At 38.1% G+C, this 17,017-nt stretch overlaps 2 protein-coding genes across 2 annotated transcripts in view; both read right to left on the bottom strand.

The window, feature by feature from the left end:
* LOC146003983 (facilitated trehalose transporter Tret1-like) overlaps positions 1–17,017 on the bottom strand; it is a 68,534-nt gene that overhangs the window by 30,201 nt on the left and 21,316 nt on the right. The gene's annotated exons all lie outside the window — the stretch shown is intronic.
* On the bottom strand, positions 723–14,930 carry LOC146004292 (uncharacterized). Its single transcript, XM_083143012.1, has 3 exons — positions 14,797–14,930; positions 11,557–12,703; positions 723–737 (listed from the first exon to the last, which is right to left on the bottom strand). Exons 1-3 carry the CDS (start codon positions 14,928–14,930, stop codon positions 723–725), a joined length of 1,296 nt encoding a protein of 431 aa, XP_082999138.1.

Raw genomic sequence — 17,017 nt, 5'->3', positions numbered from 1 at the left:
ACGTACCCAAAGAAACAGGATGAACAGAAGGAAGGGGGGTTAAGGGTGGTGTGGATGTCCGAAATGGCATAGCCGTTGAAGAACGAACCGGTAAATCAGGACACCTATAAAGTGGCGGATTAGGCCAGAAAAAGGGAGGGGGTGGAGGAGCTGAAGGCACAGAAGAAGTAGCGCCTGGAAGAAGAGACGCAACAGGAAATGACAATGTGGTTTGGCAACCAGCGTCAAAAACCTTTATTTCATCTGGAGGTGCCATCATAGGAGAAATCGTTTCCAAAAATAAACGCCGCAGGAATTTACCAAAAAAATCGTCACAAGATTGAAAAGAAATAAAAAAAATTTAACTAGGGAAAAAAATTTTGGAAGGGGTTGTGTAAATATTTCTTCTTTCTGCAAGATTACTTGAAAAAGGTAAAGTAAATCACTAAACCTGCTCTGGTACCAAAACTTTTATGACGCTTGTCTGGTTAAGGCAACTAACTAACCCGGTACGTTAATGTATAGTCAATGGAAGCGCGTGGTAAATTTACCCTTGTTAGTGCCTGCTCCATGCAAGGGTCATAAACACCTTCCGACGCTACGTTTCCGTTGGGCAAATATGTTCCAAACACGTAAACCATCAACAGAAAGGCAACGTCATGTTCCGCTAAACGCAGGAATCCGAGGAACGGTCAAAAATCGCGAAGATTCCGTTCCAATTACTACTTTGCTTATTTATGCTGTCAACAGAAATGTTCCTGTAACAAAGAATGACACCAAAAATACTTAATCACAGTTAACCCTCTTAATACTAATTGATCAAACAGGCATGCATAATTTAATATTCAGTGTAATCTTCAAAAGCAGCAAAAGAGGGGGGGGGGGGGAGAGAACAGCCAAAAAGGCGTATGTGACTTTAACCATTCAAGTACAGTATACTGGTTCTTATTAAAAAAAAACATCTGTGTACATTGCATTCCTTTCAATGTGCTCGGTTTAACTCTAACGAGACATAAGTTAGCAGAAAAAGATAAAGAAAAAAAAACTTCAATTTTAACCTCCTTTTATTTCAACAGTTTTAGACTATCTTGACTTCTTAATAACAACGTGAAATATTATTATTTAACACTCAACCTCTCTTTTTAAGAGGGGAAATATTCTCTACATAAAATGAGTACATGGAACAAGTCCAATTGAAAATTCTACGTTCCGGTGACTGTACTACTTAACAAAGGGGCAATGCAATGCCGATAACAACCTACGAAGGTGTTCTTCAATAACAATGAATCCTTAACAACTACGTACAATCAAGCGTATGTACCCCACATATACATATATATATATATATATTGTGCATGGCTTTGAGGCTACTGCTTAAGGTGTTCCGGGGGTATGTCTTATTAAAGAGGGAAAGGGGGAAGAATTACAAAGAGGCACATTGTCATTTGACGAACGCAATTTTTAACCGTTGCTTACTATCTTTCAACAGGGTCTACACAGCAATTCCTTGCGTAAAGAAAAACAAAATTTATTTTCTTTTGTCACAATCGATTAGTCAGTCTCCAAAAAAGCATGAGAATAGACAGCTAATCGCTCTTTCTTTGGGATTGGACTGTTATACTAAATATTGGAGTAGAAATGTCTAATGCTTCTTGTTGGGCGTACCTCGACTTGGTATTATTATCAGTTCCAAAAAAAAAACATGCATAAATTAATAGAGTTCACGATCCGAAGCACTGTACCATTATACACGGCACGTTAATTTATATCAAAAAGTCAAAAAAGGGGGGGGGGGGGTAATGTGTTGGAGAAGAAACTCCGAACAAACAGCTCGCCGAATAATCGCAAGAAAGGAGGGTAATTGTACTGTTCAAAAAGGGCAAGTCGGTAACAGGATCGAAATCAACAAACGTCCACTATACCTTAATGCAATCCTTCTGATGGTCCTTATCACAATCGCAAGCACATGGTATGGATCACGTAACTGCATTCGTGGGCCTCTTCACGAGTCTAGAAATCGTGGCCTCCAAGGTTGTATTCCCATCTCACCATTGCAATGCGTGGGCGAAGGAATTGCGTATAGGCAAGGCGATCCTGCTCCGCTGCTCGTCGACTGTATGTTCTGTTTCGAAGACCGGATGCGAACTGTTTTAATGACGATCGGGCATCGTGCAAGAAAAGGGGAAGGGGGGGAGGAGAGTATAGTTTAGCTTATCTACGACAGATGGCAACACCATCTAAACGTCGTAGCGCTAACGTGTTTTGCGGTAGAGAGTTTATTTTCTCCGAAATAAACTGTATAAACGTACCAAAAGTACGAGTAATATTCCCAAATTGAATATATAATATTTGGAATGTTACAAATGGATGAAGGGACACTCGGAGTCATGCGCAGGCCGGGATTCGAACACGGGTCCCTGACGTCGTAGTGCGCTGTGCTAACCACTCCGACACGGAGGTCGGCAGTGGCGGATTTTCGATTTCATATCTGGGGTTTTCGTCCTGCTCCGTGGTCGTGCGATCTAAGGCGCTGTGCTTTGAGCTCCGACTGCGGTACGGCATGGGTTCGAGTCCGCCTGGGTTCAGTCTCTACGTTCACGGCCTGTGTATAGGACCGGTGGCAACCCAGCATCGTGAGGAAATTGTGGAGCTACGAGTGAGCAGCGTAACACGGTCTCGGAAATCTCCTACAATGGCTGTGGGTTCGATGTGCTGACCCCATGTCTCCCCTTTACCATCTGAAGATCTCCCCACTCTTCAGGTAGGATTGTGGGAGGGAGACTGGCAGTCGGGAGATAGGCCAAGGCTGTAGAGCCATGGGTTATTATTATTATTATCATCATCATCGGGGGGGGGGGGTTAAGTTACTTTTAGCAGTGATCATTACAATTTACGTATTTTGATCACTTTGTCCAGAGCCATACATGAGCCGCGGTAACTTCGTGGCGGAGTGGTCAGCGCAGCGCGCTACGACGCCAGAGGTCCTGGGTTCGAATCCCGGTTCGGACATGGACGTTTGTATTCGTCTGTCCCGAATGACAAAGAGTAATTGAGATTAATTGATATGGGTTTGATGTGTGGGGAAGGTTGCTGCTTAGGGGCCTTCCTTTAAAAAAAGAAGGAAAAGAGTCGTTTGGGTGTTTGACTACCATGAGAGACACCCGGATTCGATACACAGCGGGTGAAAACCCTGTGTTTCCCACCTATTCGAGCGGCTCCGGCGCCCACCCAGCGCCGTATAAAGTGGGTACCTGGAGGGTAAAGGCGGCCAGGGGCGTGGTGCTGATCAGATCACTCTCACCTTCGGCCGTGATCAAGAAAGTATGGAGCCCTAACTCCATATCCCAAGGCATGGTGCAAAGCGCAGGGGAGCATACATAGAGCCAGAGCCATGATATAGATTTCGGCTACATGAACGAGAACAGATTCTGGCGCTCCCATCCATGTTACCATCGGCTTGATACAGTGGGATGTACACGTATTGTTAAGCAAATTGTCCGTGGTTATTTTCATTAACTTTTCTCTTGCATCCTACGTGGTTTTAGAGGCTGGGTTTTTACATAATATGCTGCTACAGATGTAGTCAGCAGCTTGTCTGCCGTTCCGTTTTGATTCTTGAAGCTCTCATTGCGTAAAAGAGAAAGAACTCCATCCTCTGTGGAGCTACGACGTCACAGGTCCGAAGTTCGTAGCCCTGTCTCGACAAGGGTGTTCTTGTTTTTAGCGTCCCTTCATCAATTTCATCATATCATCAGTCATCCTCATCGTCGCGATTAGCCAAAATCGGAAGAAAAGCGACGCTAAATAAAAAATCCGAACCAATGTCTAAAATTCATCTCTTATACGCTGTTGTACACAACTGTTACATGCAGTAATATATATATCCCAATGCACAAAACAATCATACGATGTACTTTTACAGGCAGGGAAAGAGATTGCAAAAATACTAGGTTTCTGATAAGAACAGGACGTCTGGGGTGCGTCAAGTATGTATCTGAGCGCTCAGCGAGCAATGTGATCGCTCAGTTCCTTGACGGCCAAATAGGCGTTGCTCCACTAGCGCTGCTCACTTGATCGCTGAGCGAACTTGAACCTTGCTCGCCACAGAATATAGCGTTTTTGTGTTTCGGTCTCGTGAAGCAAGGGGAAGAAGAGGAAGACTGTATGAGGATGGCGGAGTGGCGAGCCGCGACTGACGACCAATGAGGAAATATTTATGATGAACTGAACGGCTTGCGATATAGCGTAATTAGACAGGAAGTTCAAGTAAGAGAAGGTGATGTAATATTCCTGTTGTTGTAATTGTATTAAAATGAAAGTGTTGTTTATTCCAAATAATAAATATTAAATATACACCGTAGTTTTGGAAAGTTGTGCCAGGCCCGTAGCCAAGCAGGGGCCAAGGGGGGCTCAGCCCCCTGGAACTTCCGACAGCCCCCCCTAGCACTGCCATCAGCTCCCCTTCACATTAGGTAAACTATTTTGCATAATTTGTTTGCAGTGAAGAGTGAAAATGTAGACAACCCACAAGTTTAAGGATAAATCCACAGAATATGAACAGTATCTATTACATTCGCTCATTTTGTTTATGAGCAGAAGTAGCTACAAGTATTTAGAATAATCTCTAGACTTCAGAAAGTTCTTTCATAGGGGAGCTTCTTTATCTGTATCTTCACTGTCCCTGTTGCAACCTCCCGTTTAGACAGAAATCTGAGACTTTGACTTCATCATGCAAGTTCCCTCCGCATCTGCGTCGAAGGTCAACAACAGCTCCCAAGTTTTGGGAAGGAAGGGGAGTTTAATTGCTTCGGCCGGGGGTGGAATATACTGTAGGCACTGTGACACGTCCTTTCCCATTGCACAGATATTTATTTTTATTAATTATCTTTTCTCTTGTGCAAATGTTTATTGTTCTTTAATATTAATTTCTGTAATTTACCTATCACTGATAATGTCAGGATAGTGACTCACCTGTATATACTTATCTTGTTAAGAGCTGTTGCCATGGCAATTACGAGTGTCTTTTGTCTTGACTTGGAGGTTCGGGCTCAAGGTAACTTAATATATAAGGTAGCGCCATCCGAAAATTGCCGATCACGCACGAGCGCGTGACGTCTTATGGGAGGATCGGTTATGCTCGGTGCCCCTTCGGTTATGTTCGTTCGGGGCTTGGCCGAAGCAAACGGCCGCTATAATTTCTATGCGAGGTTCAGAGAGGGAAAGTATTTTATTACTTTGAGGAGGGGGAATTATTAATTATCGAAACTTCGGGATGGTATTGAGGCATTCCTTTAATGATTAGTAACATGACTGATTGATTGAGTTGGTGTTTCAACAAGTCCACTTTATGTACAGAAAGGCTAATCGGGACTGGATCTACAGTTTAAAGTGGGATCCGAACTACTATGTCCCTCCATCGGGTATGGAACCCGGGATTCCTTGATTACAAGGCAACGACACTACCATTGCGCCATCGGGGAGGCACTAATAGTAACATAATTGAAAATTCGCAAACGTATTGTAAAAATCCATACTTTTCATACTTTCTGATCAATGTGTTACAAAGATAGTTGCGCATGTTCTCATTTACCATGTCTTCATTCTATAATTATAGTATACTATAATTTTAACATGCTAAACAAGAATTGCATGAATGAAAGAGTTAAAAAGGAAATTATCGTTTCATAGATTTATTTTGTTTATTTGTTTCACTTCGCTTTTCTGCCACTTTGGGCTAATCGCGAAGACAAGATAGTAAAATGTCACGTAATTGCCTTCTAACGACAGTAAAGGAAATTACAGTTCTTGAATACAATGTATATTCCGGTTTTATAACATTATATACACGATATTGAGGATTGTATGAAATAAATATAATGCCCATTAATGAAGTTTTACTACTTCGTTCAATTTAATATTTCACAAATACGATAATGTGGATGATTTTGTACCTTTCTACTCAGTGTAAACAATGGATGTCATACTCTCCTTTCGTGGAAAATTTTCTTTAAAACATTAAGCTCTTTGTGGTGTAGTTGACGAACTATATACTTGTGGTACGAGCTCGGCATATATAATAGTTTTTCCTGGTTATAGACGACTAAAATGTATTTGGAAATGTAATAGGAAAATCCAAGACAAAGTCCAAAAATGAAATTTTACTATTTAACGATTCAAACCCTTGTACAGTCCTTCATTGTGATTTCTTGTAACGTATTTGCTATATTTTCATTTATGCTTCAGATATATTATCTTAACCTGTTCTAAATGTCACATGTACAAGGGAGAAATATAATTATCAACATTATTAACCTAATGTCAGTGAACATCAAGTTAAATCTAATTAATGATTATGAATTAAATGGACAGAGTTAATAGTTCTCTGAAGAATTAATTATGTCCTTTGAATTCGTGATTTGGCCCAAGTGTAGATTGCAGGGTGATAATCTCTTCATTACACACAAAATCGAATGACAAGGTTTCGGTACATGTGTACTACAGGGAGGTTATTTCAGTCGTTCACCGCCAGCGTATCGGCCGTTCGGCGGACTCTTCATGCAACAGGTCTCGGCAAATTGCGTTCAGGAAGTCCGTAACAGAAACCGCTTGTTTTGTAATGTTTCCACTTTTCACAATTACAGGTACAATTACAATTGAAATAAGCACGTACCTTGTCGCAAGGATGCTGTGTGTGTGTGTGGAAAAGGTGTCCTCCCAAATACAAATATTTCTGGCACCTTATTTCTGACATCTAATCTTAGATTAGTCATCGCTACTTTATCCTCAGTTGTCGTGACCAGGGAGTCGTAACGTACCCAATTTGCGTTACACGGTACGTTCCATTTTGTAGGAGGAAGAGTATGGTTCAGCTGCTGGTACCCATGGAACGTAACGAAATGCAATATGTTACAGACTGACGTTACAGAGAACGTAACAAAATGTATTATGGTAGATATTAACGTTATAAAGGAACGGAACGAAATGAGCACATTGGAACATAACGTAATATGCAATATGGTATATACTACCGTTACAAGGATACAAGGAACGTAGTAACGAAATGCATTGTGGTATATACTAGCGTTACAAAAAAACGTAACGAAATGCAACATGGTAGTAAATAACGGTACATAGGAACGTAATGAATGCAATCCTCCGTAACGGAACGAAGTGAAAGGCAATATGGTTAATTAACGTTACATAGGAATGTAACAAAATGTAAACCACTGTAGCGGAACGGAACAAAATGCAGTTGGGTACATACCATCTGCATAAGGAACGTAAATAAATTCAGTATGGTAGATGTTAACGTTACAAGGAAAGAACAATTCACAAATGTTTGCTAGTAACGTTATAGGTGCGTGACAAATATAATCTATTAAACATCAAGGAAGAAAAAGGAATAGCCCAAATCTCTTGCCATTCATTGGAACATTGCGAAAAATAACTCAGTATATTGTGTGGGATTAATGTTTCGTTAAAAATATGGTTGTTTGTAAATTAATGAATTTCCACCAGGGTTGTTAAAGGATCAGGAATTTTAAATCAATTCAATTCAGGTTCAGCAGGGAATATTAGCAAGCATAAATGGATCTGGACCGTAAAGAGCCTTTTTATGTTTAAGGTATTTAAATAAGTTCCAGGAACCTTTTTTCTGGATCAATTGAAATACGGCACAGGGTCCTTCGTTCCGGATCAATTTAAAGACGGTCTAAGTTCCATATTTGAAATGAAACAATACGCAACTTGGACCGAATTTACACTGTGATAGAACAGGTTCCGGTATTGTTGCGGAACCCAATAGAACCCATTAGTTGATGGGTTCGTGGACGTTTAAAAACCCTGATTTGAAAATTACATTTTTGGCTCGAAATTGAATAAACCTTCCATGTAGTGTAGAAATGAGTAGCCATAGGCGTGCGCACGAAGTCCAAAGGGGGGGGTTAATGCCCCGCCCTAATCATGGACGTCTGCAGATATTTTCGACGGAGGGAGAAGCGAGGTATTTTTCCATGGGGCATATTACCCCGATAATAGTGTTGCCCCCTCAAGAAACACCACTTGAATTCGAAATTATCGCATTCCTGCATACCCATTATAATAATTAATGTAAATTACTATGACTGGAATCAAATTATACGTGTGAAATATATACTTTTAGCTGACATTCGTTTTCTAAAGGAGAGAGGTGGCCATCCGCACCCCCCTTTCAGATTTCCATGCCCCTATATTATTATACTTTAATCCAGAAATTTAGGGGAGAGGAATTTTATCGCCGGTTATTAAACTATATTATGCTCTTGAAGAAAATGAAGTATTTTTAAGCCAATTAAAGTTCACAAAACAACTACGGCTAAAGAAGGTGCAGTGGCGCAACCACAGGGGGGGGGGAGATTGGGCCTCAACCTTGGACGGAAATCAATTCTAAGGGGTAAGGTTGCAAACATTGAACTATGGAAAGAAAGGTTGCAGAATCTAAGAGTTGCAGGACAAAACGATACTAAAGACGGATTTAGTTTTCACGTCTTTCGTGCATTATTTCTTCCAGACGGTCAAGAGCATCTGCAAGGAGGCACAGAAGGGCAATTGCCCCCTTTCGATTTATATCTTTATACAAATGTAAATAAAGTTATATAAAATTGTCTAGCTCGTTTCGCTCGCAATATCTGCTTTTCTTACAGTCTTGTCAATTTCAAACCCTTAGCTATAGTGGAACCATGAGCAAAACAACCTGCGCAGACCCACGACTCCTGTACACCATACTCCCGCTTGTAGGGGAGGGGGAGTGGACCATGCTTCCTTATGGCCCGAGGTGGAGGGAAGAAGGGAAAGCTGCGCGGGGACTTTTCGTCCCAAGGTTTTTTTCCTTGTGGTCGATGTATAGGGGACGGCGGCAGTCAGCCCTGGACGCCGAACGATGTAAATAGAAAAAAAAATGTAAAAGAGAATGTCATGGGCCTCCATGATTTTTTTGCGCCATATTAAATCAATATTGTTTTCAGTTTGCAAAAATTTGGATCTAAAAGTTTTCTTGATCGCTTCGCTAGCAATTTATTTTCTGTAATGCATTGTAAATTACCAGAGGGAGAAGTAACAAGAAGTAAGTACGTCAGACTATTACAAACAGTTGAGTCTTAAATGTATGAACAATTGTTTGGGGGAGAAGAAGCGCACACATTTCAGAGGCATATTTTTTGTTGTTTGTTGTGGGGCGAATGAATTCATTATGTAATGTATTAATATAGGCTATATAAATTGTGTACGTATAATAATAGTGCCATTATTACTACTATTATTAATAGTTTATCCAAGTACTCCCCCCGTAGACAAGAATTTGTGGTTACTCCTCTGAGGGGGTGCATCATTTTCTATGTAATTGAAAACTATCGCGCTTCGTTCTCTGGCAAATTTCTTAAAAATAAAAGTAAGGACATTTTGAACAGGACACTTAATAACATAATGGCGATGTCTTCCATTCCTAACTCCCAGGTGTGGGCAGACGTTGTAACATGCACTTTTAGTGACCATTGATTTCTACCATAAATTGCTACTACTAGATAGTGAACATAGAAGTGCATGTTTGGACACACGCCAGAGATTGTGCTTATGGCAATGGTCATCGTTAGTGCTCGAAAGTTGATGTGTGTGTGTGTTCAGTAGACTTTCAGCTATGCAATTGCGGGCGCGCACTTATGTGTGTGTAACAAATTTACTTTGTTTTTATATAGTCTTGTGCAACGTACGCATACTGTACTTTAGCGAGGACAAGAATTTACATGACCCCAACTCAGCCATGCAAAAATTAAACTTTGATAGTTATTGGAGCCCATTTTAATATTACAATTGTGGGTTCAGTATTTTTGAGGTATCGATAAGACATGTGGAACGACTGATTCTAACAAAATGAGTCAAGTTCAAAAGATATGTGGATGCTATTTGTCATCTCCATTTACATTCCATGCTGTTACACGGGATGATTTGGTAGTAGAGTGATTGACTATTCGGTTTCCATTCTTCAAAAACTCATTGTCCAGAACATTAGAAAGTAACATGCTGATTTGGATACACACACAGGCAGACACGTGCGTCCATCAAGGTAATTAATGTACATTAATTTGCATTTGCGTGCGTCTTTTGATAATTTATCAGATTCCATGCAATAATTACTTAGACAAGATAATGACAATGATGTTGCCATTTTTTGATATTTTATTAAGAGAATTTTATAACAAGAGAACTAAACTTAACCTTAGGAAGTAGCGTGTTTGAAAAACAAGAATTGATTTTAGGTTACATATTAGGAGGCTAACAGTAACGTCTGTTATTGAGTGGTGTTCCTGAGTAATTTGCTCTAAATGTTACATTTTGAGGTACATTCTAAAATGGCTGTCAAATTTATCATAAAAAATCTAAAAATTTACACTAATCTCTCACAAAGAAATAGATATCATGGGAATTAATACAATAAAAAAAAATTAGGATTTGTTCACCAACCAAGGAATAACAATATTTGCCATATATTCAACTCCCTACAACATCGAAGCTCAATTTTTGTTAAAAAAATGTAAATATACATATATTTAAAGTATGCATTCGTACTGTATAAGCATAAGAATAGAACGGAGGTTCTGAAAAGTATATATTGAAACAGTTTTTAAAATTTTGTTGAATATCTTTATTATTCTCTTAATCATTCCAAGGTAAATTCTAAAACAAGGAAAAAAAAGACCTTATTACTTAAAAAACTAGAGAAATTTTGTATCTTTCAAAACAAAGCAAATACACTGTCATTTCCTTCAGGTGTCAATTTAAAACTAAACAGAATTCCACAAATTTGACATGAATAAAAATATATTTCATACTCTTGTATAACATCAGTATATCTGTGCAATTTTGTGAACAGGTAAGACAGCTACTCAAAACTAAATGTATTAATTACTAGGAAACATTAAACAAGTACGAGCAAAATTGTTCTTTTAATTAAATTACTTCTTATGGAACCTCTGAAAAGATTTTCTTTGGTTACAGCTACTTATGTATAATGAACTATAAGATCACAAAAAAAATCAAGTAATTATATACATTATTAATCTAGACAGTAATATTCCCCACATTTTCAACATGTTGTACAAGATCTTTCTGTGGTGTATCATTGGATTCCACAAAGTTTGCTACAATGTTTGTAGTCAATTCTGTGCTGCTATTTCTGAGATTGCTTTTTAATGAAGATTTAGTTAGATTTTTTTTCATGAAAATATAATTATTTCTAATAACAAGTATGTCATCAATAATTTCGGTTGCCATATTACACCTGAGTGGGTTTAGTATGAATTTCAGAGATGAAAAGAGTCTCTCGACACTAACTTGTGTTGCAGGAGTAGAGAGAACAATACAAGCCAAAATGTACAATTCGGGACAACTTGATTTTCTAATTTCCCAGAAATTTAGAACATTTTCAGTCCTTTTCAGTCTTCGAGTTGAAACAAAGTAAGTGTCCAATAATGACGCAATATTAAACTTTGGTGCAGATATGGTATTCCGCCGCAATAAATCTTGTTTCTTTAAGTAGTTTGTGACATGGTCACTGTCATCATCTTCAGTGCTGGAATCTTCTTGTTTCTTTACCTCTCCACACACTGATAAGGATTTCATGTGTTCAAGTCTTAACCACAACTTCTGGAGATACACCTTCGCCACATGGATGTTTTCTTCACTTAAAACAGAAAAGTACCTGGGATCCATGTAAATAGAAGCAAGAAATCCTGGATACTCAAATAATGATGGAAGTCTCTCTTCGTTATTGACATATAATGCTTGTTTTTCTCGTTTGTCCATGCCCTCTACTATGTGGCGTGCAAGGTCTGTGTTGATTGTTGATGTTTTAAGGCGACACTCCAGCCATATCCCGTAGAAGTCGCCAAGTAGAAGCTGTTCTTCTTGCAGCCTCTTTGTGGCTACTTTGGCTGGTTCCAGTGACGTCAAAATAGCCTCAATGTATATCCAGTCTTCTTGCTTTATTTTAACTTGCTCTTGATAGTAATCCCCTATGAACTTTTTAAGTGTAAAAAGTGACTGGAGCATATCATTTGTGCTGTTCCATCTTGTCGGGACATCAAGGGATGGTACCGGCAGTGATTCTGCATTCAATTGACGCCGTGCTGTAGGCGATCGTAAGACACGGCATGCTGCTTGACATGTCACAATAATATCCTTAACTTCAGGAATGGAATTGAGAGCATCATTCACGACTAAATGAAGAGTATGCGACGCGCAACGAACGGATTGGAGACGATAATCTTTACTCGTCAATTCCATTTCAATATCTTCATCTTCGTAAGTGTCTTGAGAAATATTAGACATCTTTGTTTCTTGATCTTCCCCAATAAGTTTCCCGGCTTTAATCATGTTTGCTCCAGTGTCTGTAGTTAAACTATATATATTCTCCACGGGCACATTATACTTATCCAGAATGTTCAACAATTCGTAACGCAAATTGCTACCTGTTTGAGACACAAATAACTCTTGAACTGACAAAGTACGCAATTGGAGAGCCCCATTTACAACAAACTGGACGTTGACACCAAAGAATGATCGTCCATTTTTCGAAGTAGAATCAACTTTTAGATGTATCAATTTTCCCTCCATTTCGCCGCGTATTGTTTCTCTGATCTGCTGGGCCTGACTGAATAGCATGTTCCGTACACCTTCCTTGTTCACGATAAACCTGCAGAGAATAAAATTTGCTTTAATCCTTAATTGATAAGTTGTTTCTTGATTTTTGAAATTTTCAAGACATTTGTTTCAAACCCAAAATAGAATTAAAATTCTTAAAAATATTTTTCAAATAGTATGAATTAATTATATTATCAAGCTTTCATCAACTAGGCAAATGCTACAAATATGAGAAAGCAGAACACTTTTTTGGTGAAAGTGAAAAAGATTGTTATTTAAAACCATAATAGGTTAACCTCTATCAGTGTGTCTAGAAACTAACGCAGCTTGCATGCAATAAACAGTGTTATTTGATGCAATCAACGCTCTTTAGTAAAGTTTGAACTAATGAGGAAGTTATAACACCACCCTCCCTGGTCACAGCACTGGGCTTTGGCAATAGGTCTTTTTGCTTCATTCAGATATACCTAAGGCTGTGAAAAGGATATATGTGACACCTATATTTTTTTTATTTTCTAAAATATATTAACAATAGTATATAGGGGATATCTAAATAAGTTGTACTGCATGCTCAGTTCCATCCAGCACTGGAAAGCTACAGAATGTTAGCATAACCTGTCTCTAGGCATATGGAGTACAGTGAGTTTGTTTTGTCTCTGCGCAGAGTTAGCACGTGATATGGGACAGATGCCGGCATTTTCGTCCCGTAACGTCTAGCATGCAGACAATTATACAGTATTTATATTACATATTCCGACCTAACCTGTGTTATAAGAGTTTAAAACGAACGCACTGTATATGTAACAACTTTGTAAAATTGAGGAAAATTTGACATAATATTTGAAAACTTTATATTAATTAGTTTTGTTTGAGTGTACAAAAGTGTGTTAAATATCATTTGATGAAAAAATGTGTCTCATACATATCAGTCTTCAGAAAATTACTTTTCCAGACAGTTATACTTAGTTTACTTATTCAAAGAGTAACTGTTGCAGTTGAAATTACTCATGATTATGTCAGTGAGTAACTAGTTTTACAGTTATGTGAAAAACTAACTTAACGTAATTGCATTCCTTCTAAACATTGTAAGGATATACAGAACTCTCTACCTTCATTCATGAGGCTGGATCAATAAAATCAATGTATTTGAAGTAACCTGAAATGAATTTCTAAGGAATTCTAACTAAAGAAGGTAGCTGTAACCGTAGCAGAGTTTCATTTTTGCAATAGATGTAACTTTATGACGTTACTTTTACTATTCTTGAAGACAAATTTTTAACTTTAAAATTTGTAGCGTTGGGGGAAAAAGTTAAATTTGGCAACACTGTTTCAACTATGGGCTCCCGCGTAGCCAAATTATTAGTGATTTAACATTTGGCGCTAGCGGTCCAGGGTTAAATTCCTGGTGGGAGCCCTCCAAAATTTCAGTCCTGCCCAGCTACGCGAGGACAGTAGTTGAGCTAGTTAAGGAGTGGGTTCTGTCTTGAAAGCCAGAAATAGCTGCGATGGACTATGCGCGGACCAAGCGTCATCCTTTGAAAAATCAGCTTAGAGTTGTTGGCATTTGAATAATTAGTCTTGTTTGTATACGTCAAATTGATTTAAGGGCCTTTCTCTTAGAGGGGTAGTTTAGCTTCCAACTATTTCTTTTCTGGACGCTTTTGTTTCCTTTTTTTTTTCGGAATCTCCTACTAAGGCAAGAAAGCTGGGCTTCGTTCCATTTTGAATTTAGGACATCCACGCTTTGTTGCAATTCGTCATTTCTAGTTGCTCATTAAAACTTCAGTGTTTGGTTTAATCTTGATTGTTGTCATAATATTACAATGCGATGACATACCACAGACATAAAATCCAAAATAAAATTTCTTAAATATTTATTTTCTTGTAATTAATGATCATTGGGTGTGTTCAATTTTTCGCAATAAAATATCCAACAGAAAGTAACTGCAAAAGTAAGTTATTCTTTAAATTGAGTAGCTGCACCGAACCTACTTTTTGAACCAAGCAACTGACTCGAGTAACTTTCCGAACACTGATTAAGACTGTCCGTTACTAACAATGAAAATAATTTCATTCGTATACAATGTGAACATACTAAGGAATACATGTAAAGGACAATCTGACGACATTGATGAAAATACGCACCTGTCAGAAGCTGGCATCGCTTCCAAAAGAGGATTCACTATATCTTGAAATGCTTGGTCATTCATCAGTGAAAAAGGACGTCCGTGCTCCGAGATGAGTCGGATGCAAGACTGCCTGAGGATGTCTGCGGTCATCTTTACATTTAGGAGAATATTGGCTTTCGGATTACTAGAGATAGCATTTCTCATTTTCTTCTTCTGCAGAAATGACAGCTTATCTTGATGCCTCCGCTTGATATGTTTCTCTAGGTTACCACTATGATCTCCCTATAAAGAAAATAGTTTTATTCATACTGAAAGAATTAATATCAAAGTAAAATCTATGTGCGAGTTTGTGTATTCGTACAATCTACCCATATACGTAAATATATGGAGACCACTAACTGTCATTATATAACAATATGCTTAATGTATGGAGATTAGTCACAAATTGGAATCCCAGCACTTTTTACGCCTGATTAAAATACTATAGAATACCCTACACATAGTGGACCTTCCCCAATATAAAATACGTCGAAATTCTTGAACATGGGGAAAGCTAGACTACAATGCGTGTGGAGAATTTACAGGACAACGAGCTGGAGGCAACTATAGAGGGGGGCGTGGTGATAAGTGACAGAACAAGACTAATTTGCGGTATAAGCTCGCCTAACTTCTAGATAAACTCTACAGGTTATAGGGAGAAAGTTGTGCTTATGGATTTTGAGATTTTGGTAAAAATTGAAAGTCAATGATTGGGATATGCATTTGAGTTGATTTAGTATATTTTACATTTATAGTAGTTTTCTGAAGATTTTTTGTAGAGTTTGACATTTTATTAATTGAATATCTTTTACACTTCTTTTTCAAATTTTGTCATGTGATAATGTCCTCTTGCTGACTGAAGTAAACCTAGGACACACTGCTTTCAGTATCTTTCAGTTCTTTCAATGAGAGTATAGAGGAGCTTTTCCATGCTGATTTCGATGCATAAGTATTAATTACTAAGCAAATTATCCACCATCGCGTTTGTTCTGTTTTACCCAATGAGAGTTGCGAATTTGAACAAAGCGCCAGACAAGCAACTGAATCTCTACACAAGCATTTATTTCTCAAACACACGCACGATGCAAGAAAAAAAATTAACAAAAGTAATCTTTGTCAATTTCCCACACGATACTTGTGTAACGTACTGTACACGTCTTTACTAGCAGACAATCATTTTTATTTTAGAATCTCCGTCAAGTGTTTATTGATCATATTACTTCAGCTTTATTCTGAAAAGCCATTGCAACTTTTGTCTTCTGTAACAATACAACATAAAATTATTTTTTTAAAAAAATGATTTTAAATCTCACGTATTTGCCAATTCTGCATTAATCTCACTGCTGCTAACAGTGTGTATTACTCATTTTCCGAACAAGTTGTAGTAAATTTAAACATTTTACACTTATCCATTAAATTTATCAAAAATTAACTCATCAACTGTTAAGGAATTAATAACAAATGATATATTTTTAAAATTTTATTTTTAGGTCATTAATTGCTTCGCCCTGTTATAAACGCTATTTCCTTGATATTAACCAATTACTGCAATTCAATCCTGGACATATTGGACACCCATTCAGAGGTGTGTGTTTTATAAACTACAACCCACGGAAATCTTTCCTGAACCTGATATTTTGTCTTTCCAGTAAAGTCACAATTTGATCTGAAATATTTTCATACGTTCAGTTTTGGCCCGCAACGCCATCAATAAAGCATTTGGTTTCTGACGAAATATAATGTATGTACCAAACGTAAAATTTAACTTACCACTCCATCAAATTGATCAATTTAGTCCAATTTTGCATATACGAATTAAAATAATAAATTTTACTAAACAATTCAAGTGATGGAATAAAGGTCCTACTTGGAATGTTGGAATGTAACCATCCTCCGCAATTTTATATGGATATACTAGCTAATGGATAGTAGGAATTTCCCACGATTGCTCTCTCCACGAAAACAGTCCAGTCAAAGTCTGAGCTTCCCCTTGTCTCCTCCACACCCCTGGTCCTACAGGGTTGCCACACATCTTAGCTGCTCAGTCGACACTTCGCGCGTTGTACAGTGGGATCCATGAGTATTACCGTGCAAATTGTCCATCACCATGTTAGTGCATTTTATTTGACCCAATAAGAGCTTCAAGAATTAAAAGAAAACTCAAAACAAGCTGTTGACAACTTCTGCACCAGTATACA

The sequence above is a fragment of the Lepisma saccharinum genome, chromosome 21 (assembly GCF_977018435.1).
Source record: "Lepisma saccharinum chromosome 21, izLepSacc3.1, whole genome shotgun sequence".
Classification (NCBI taxonomy): domain Eukaryota; kingdom Metazoa; phylum Arthropoda; class Insecta; order Zygentoma; family Lepismatidae; genus Lepisma; species Lepisma saccharinum.
The sequence above is the reverse complement of the archived record's forward strand: the minus strand, read 5'-3'. Positions and strand labels throughout refer to the sequence as shown.

Bases quoted from the DNA above. Each gene is read 5' to 3' on its own strand.
- LOC146004292 (XM_083143012.1), bottom strand. From the start codon at position 14,930: ATGACCGCAGACATCCTCAGGCAGTCTTGCATCCGACTCATCTCGGAG. The intron at 12,704-14,796 runs GTGCGTATTTTC...TATTCTCTGCAG, and splicing joins GCGATGCCAGCTTCTGACAG to GTTTATCGTGAACAAGGAAG.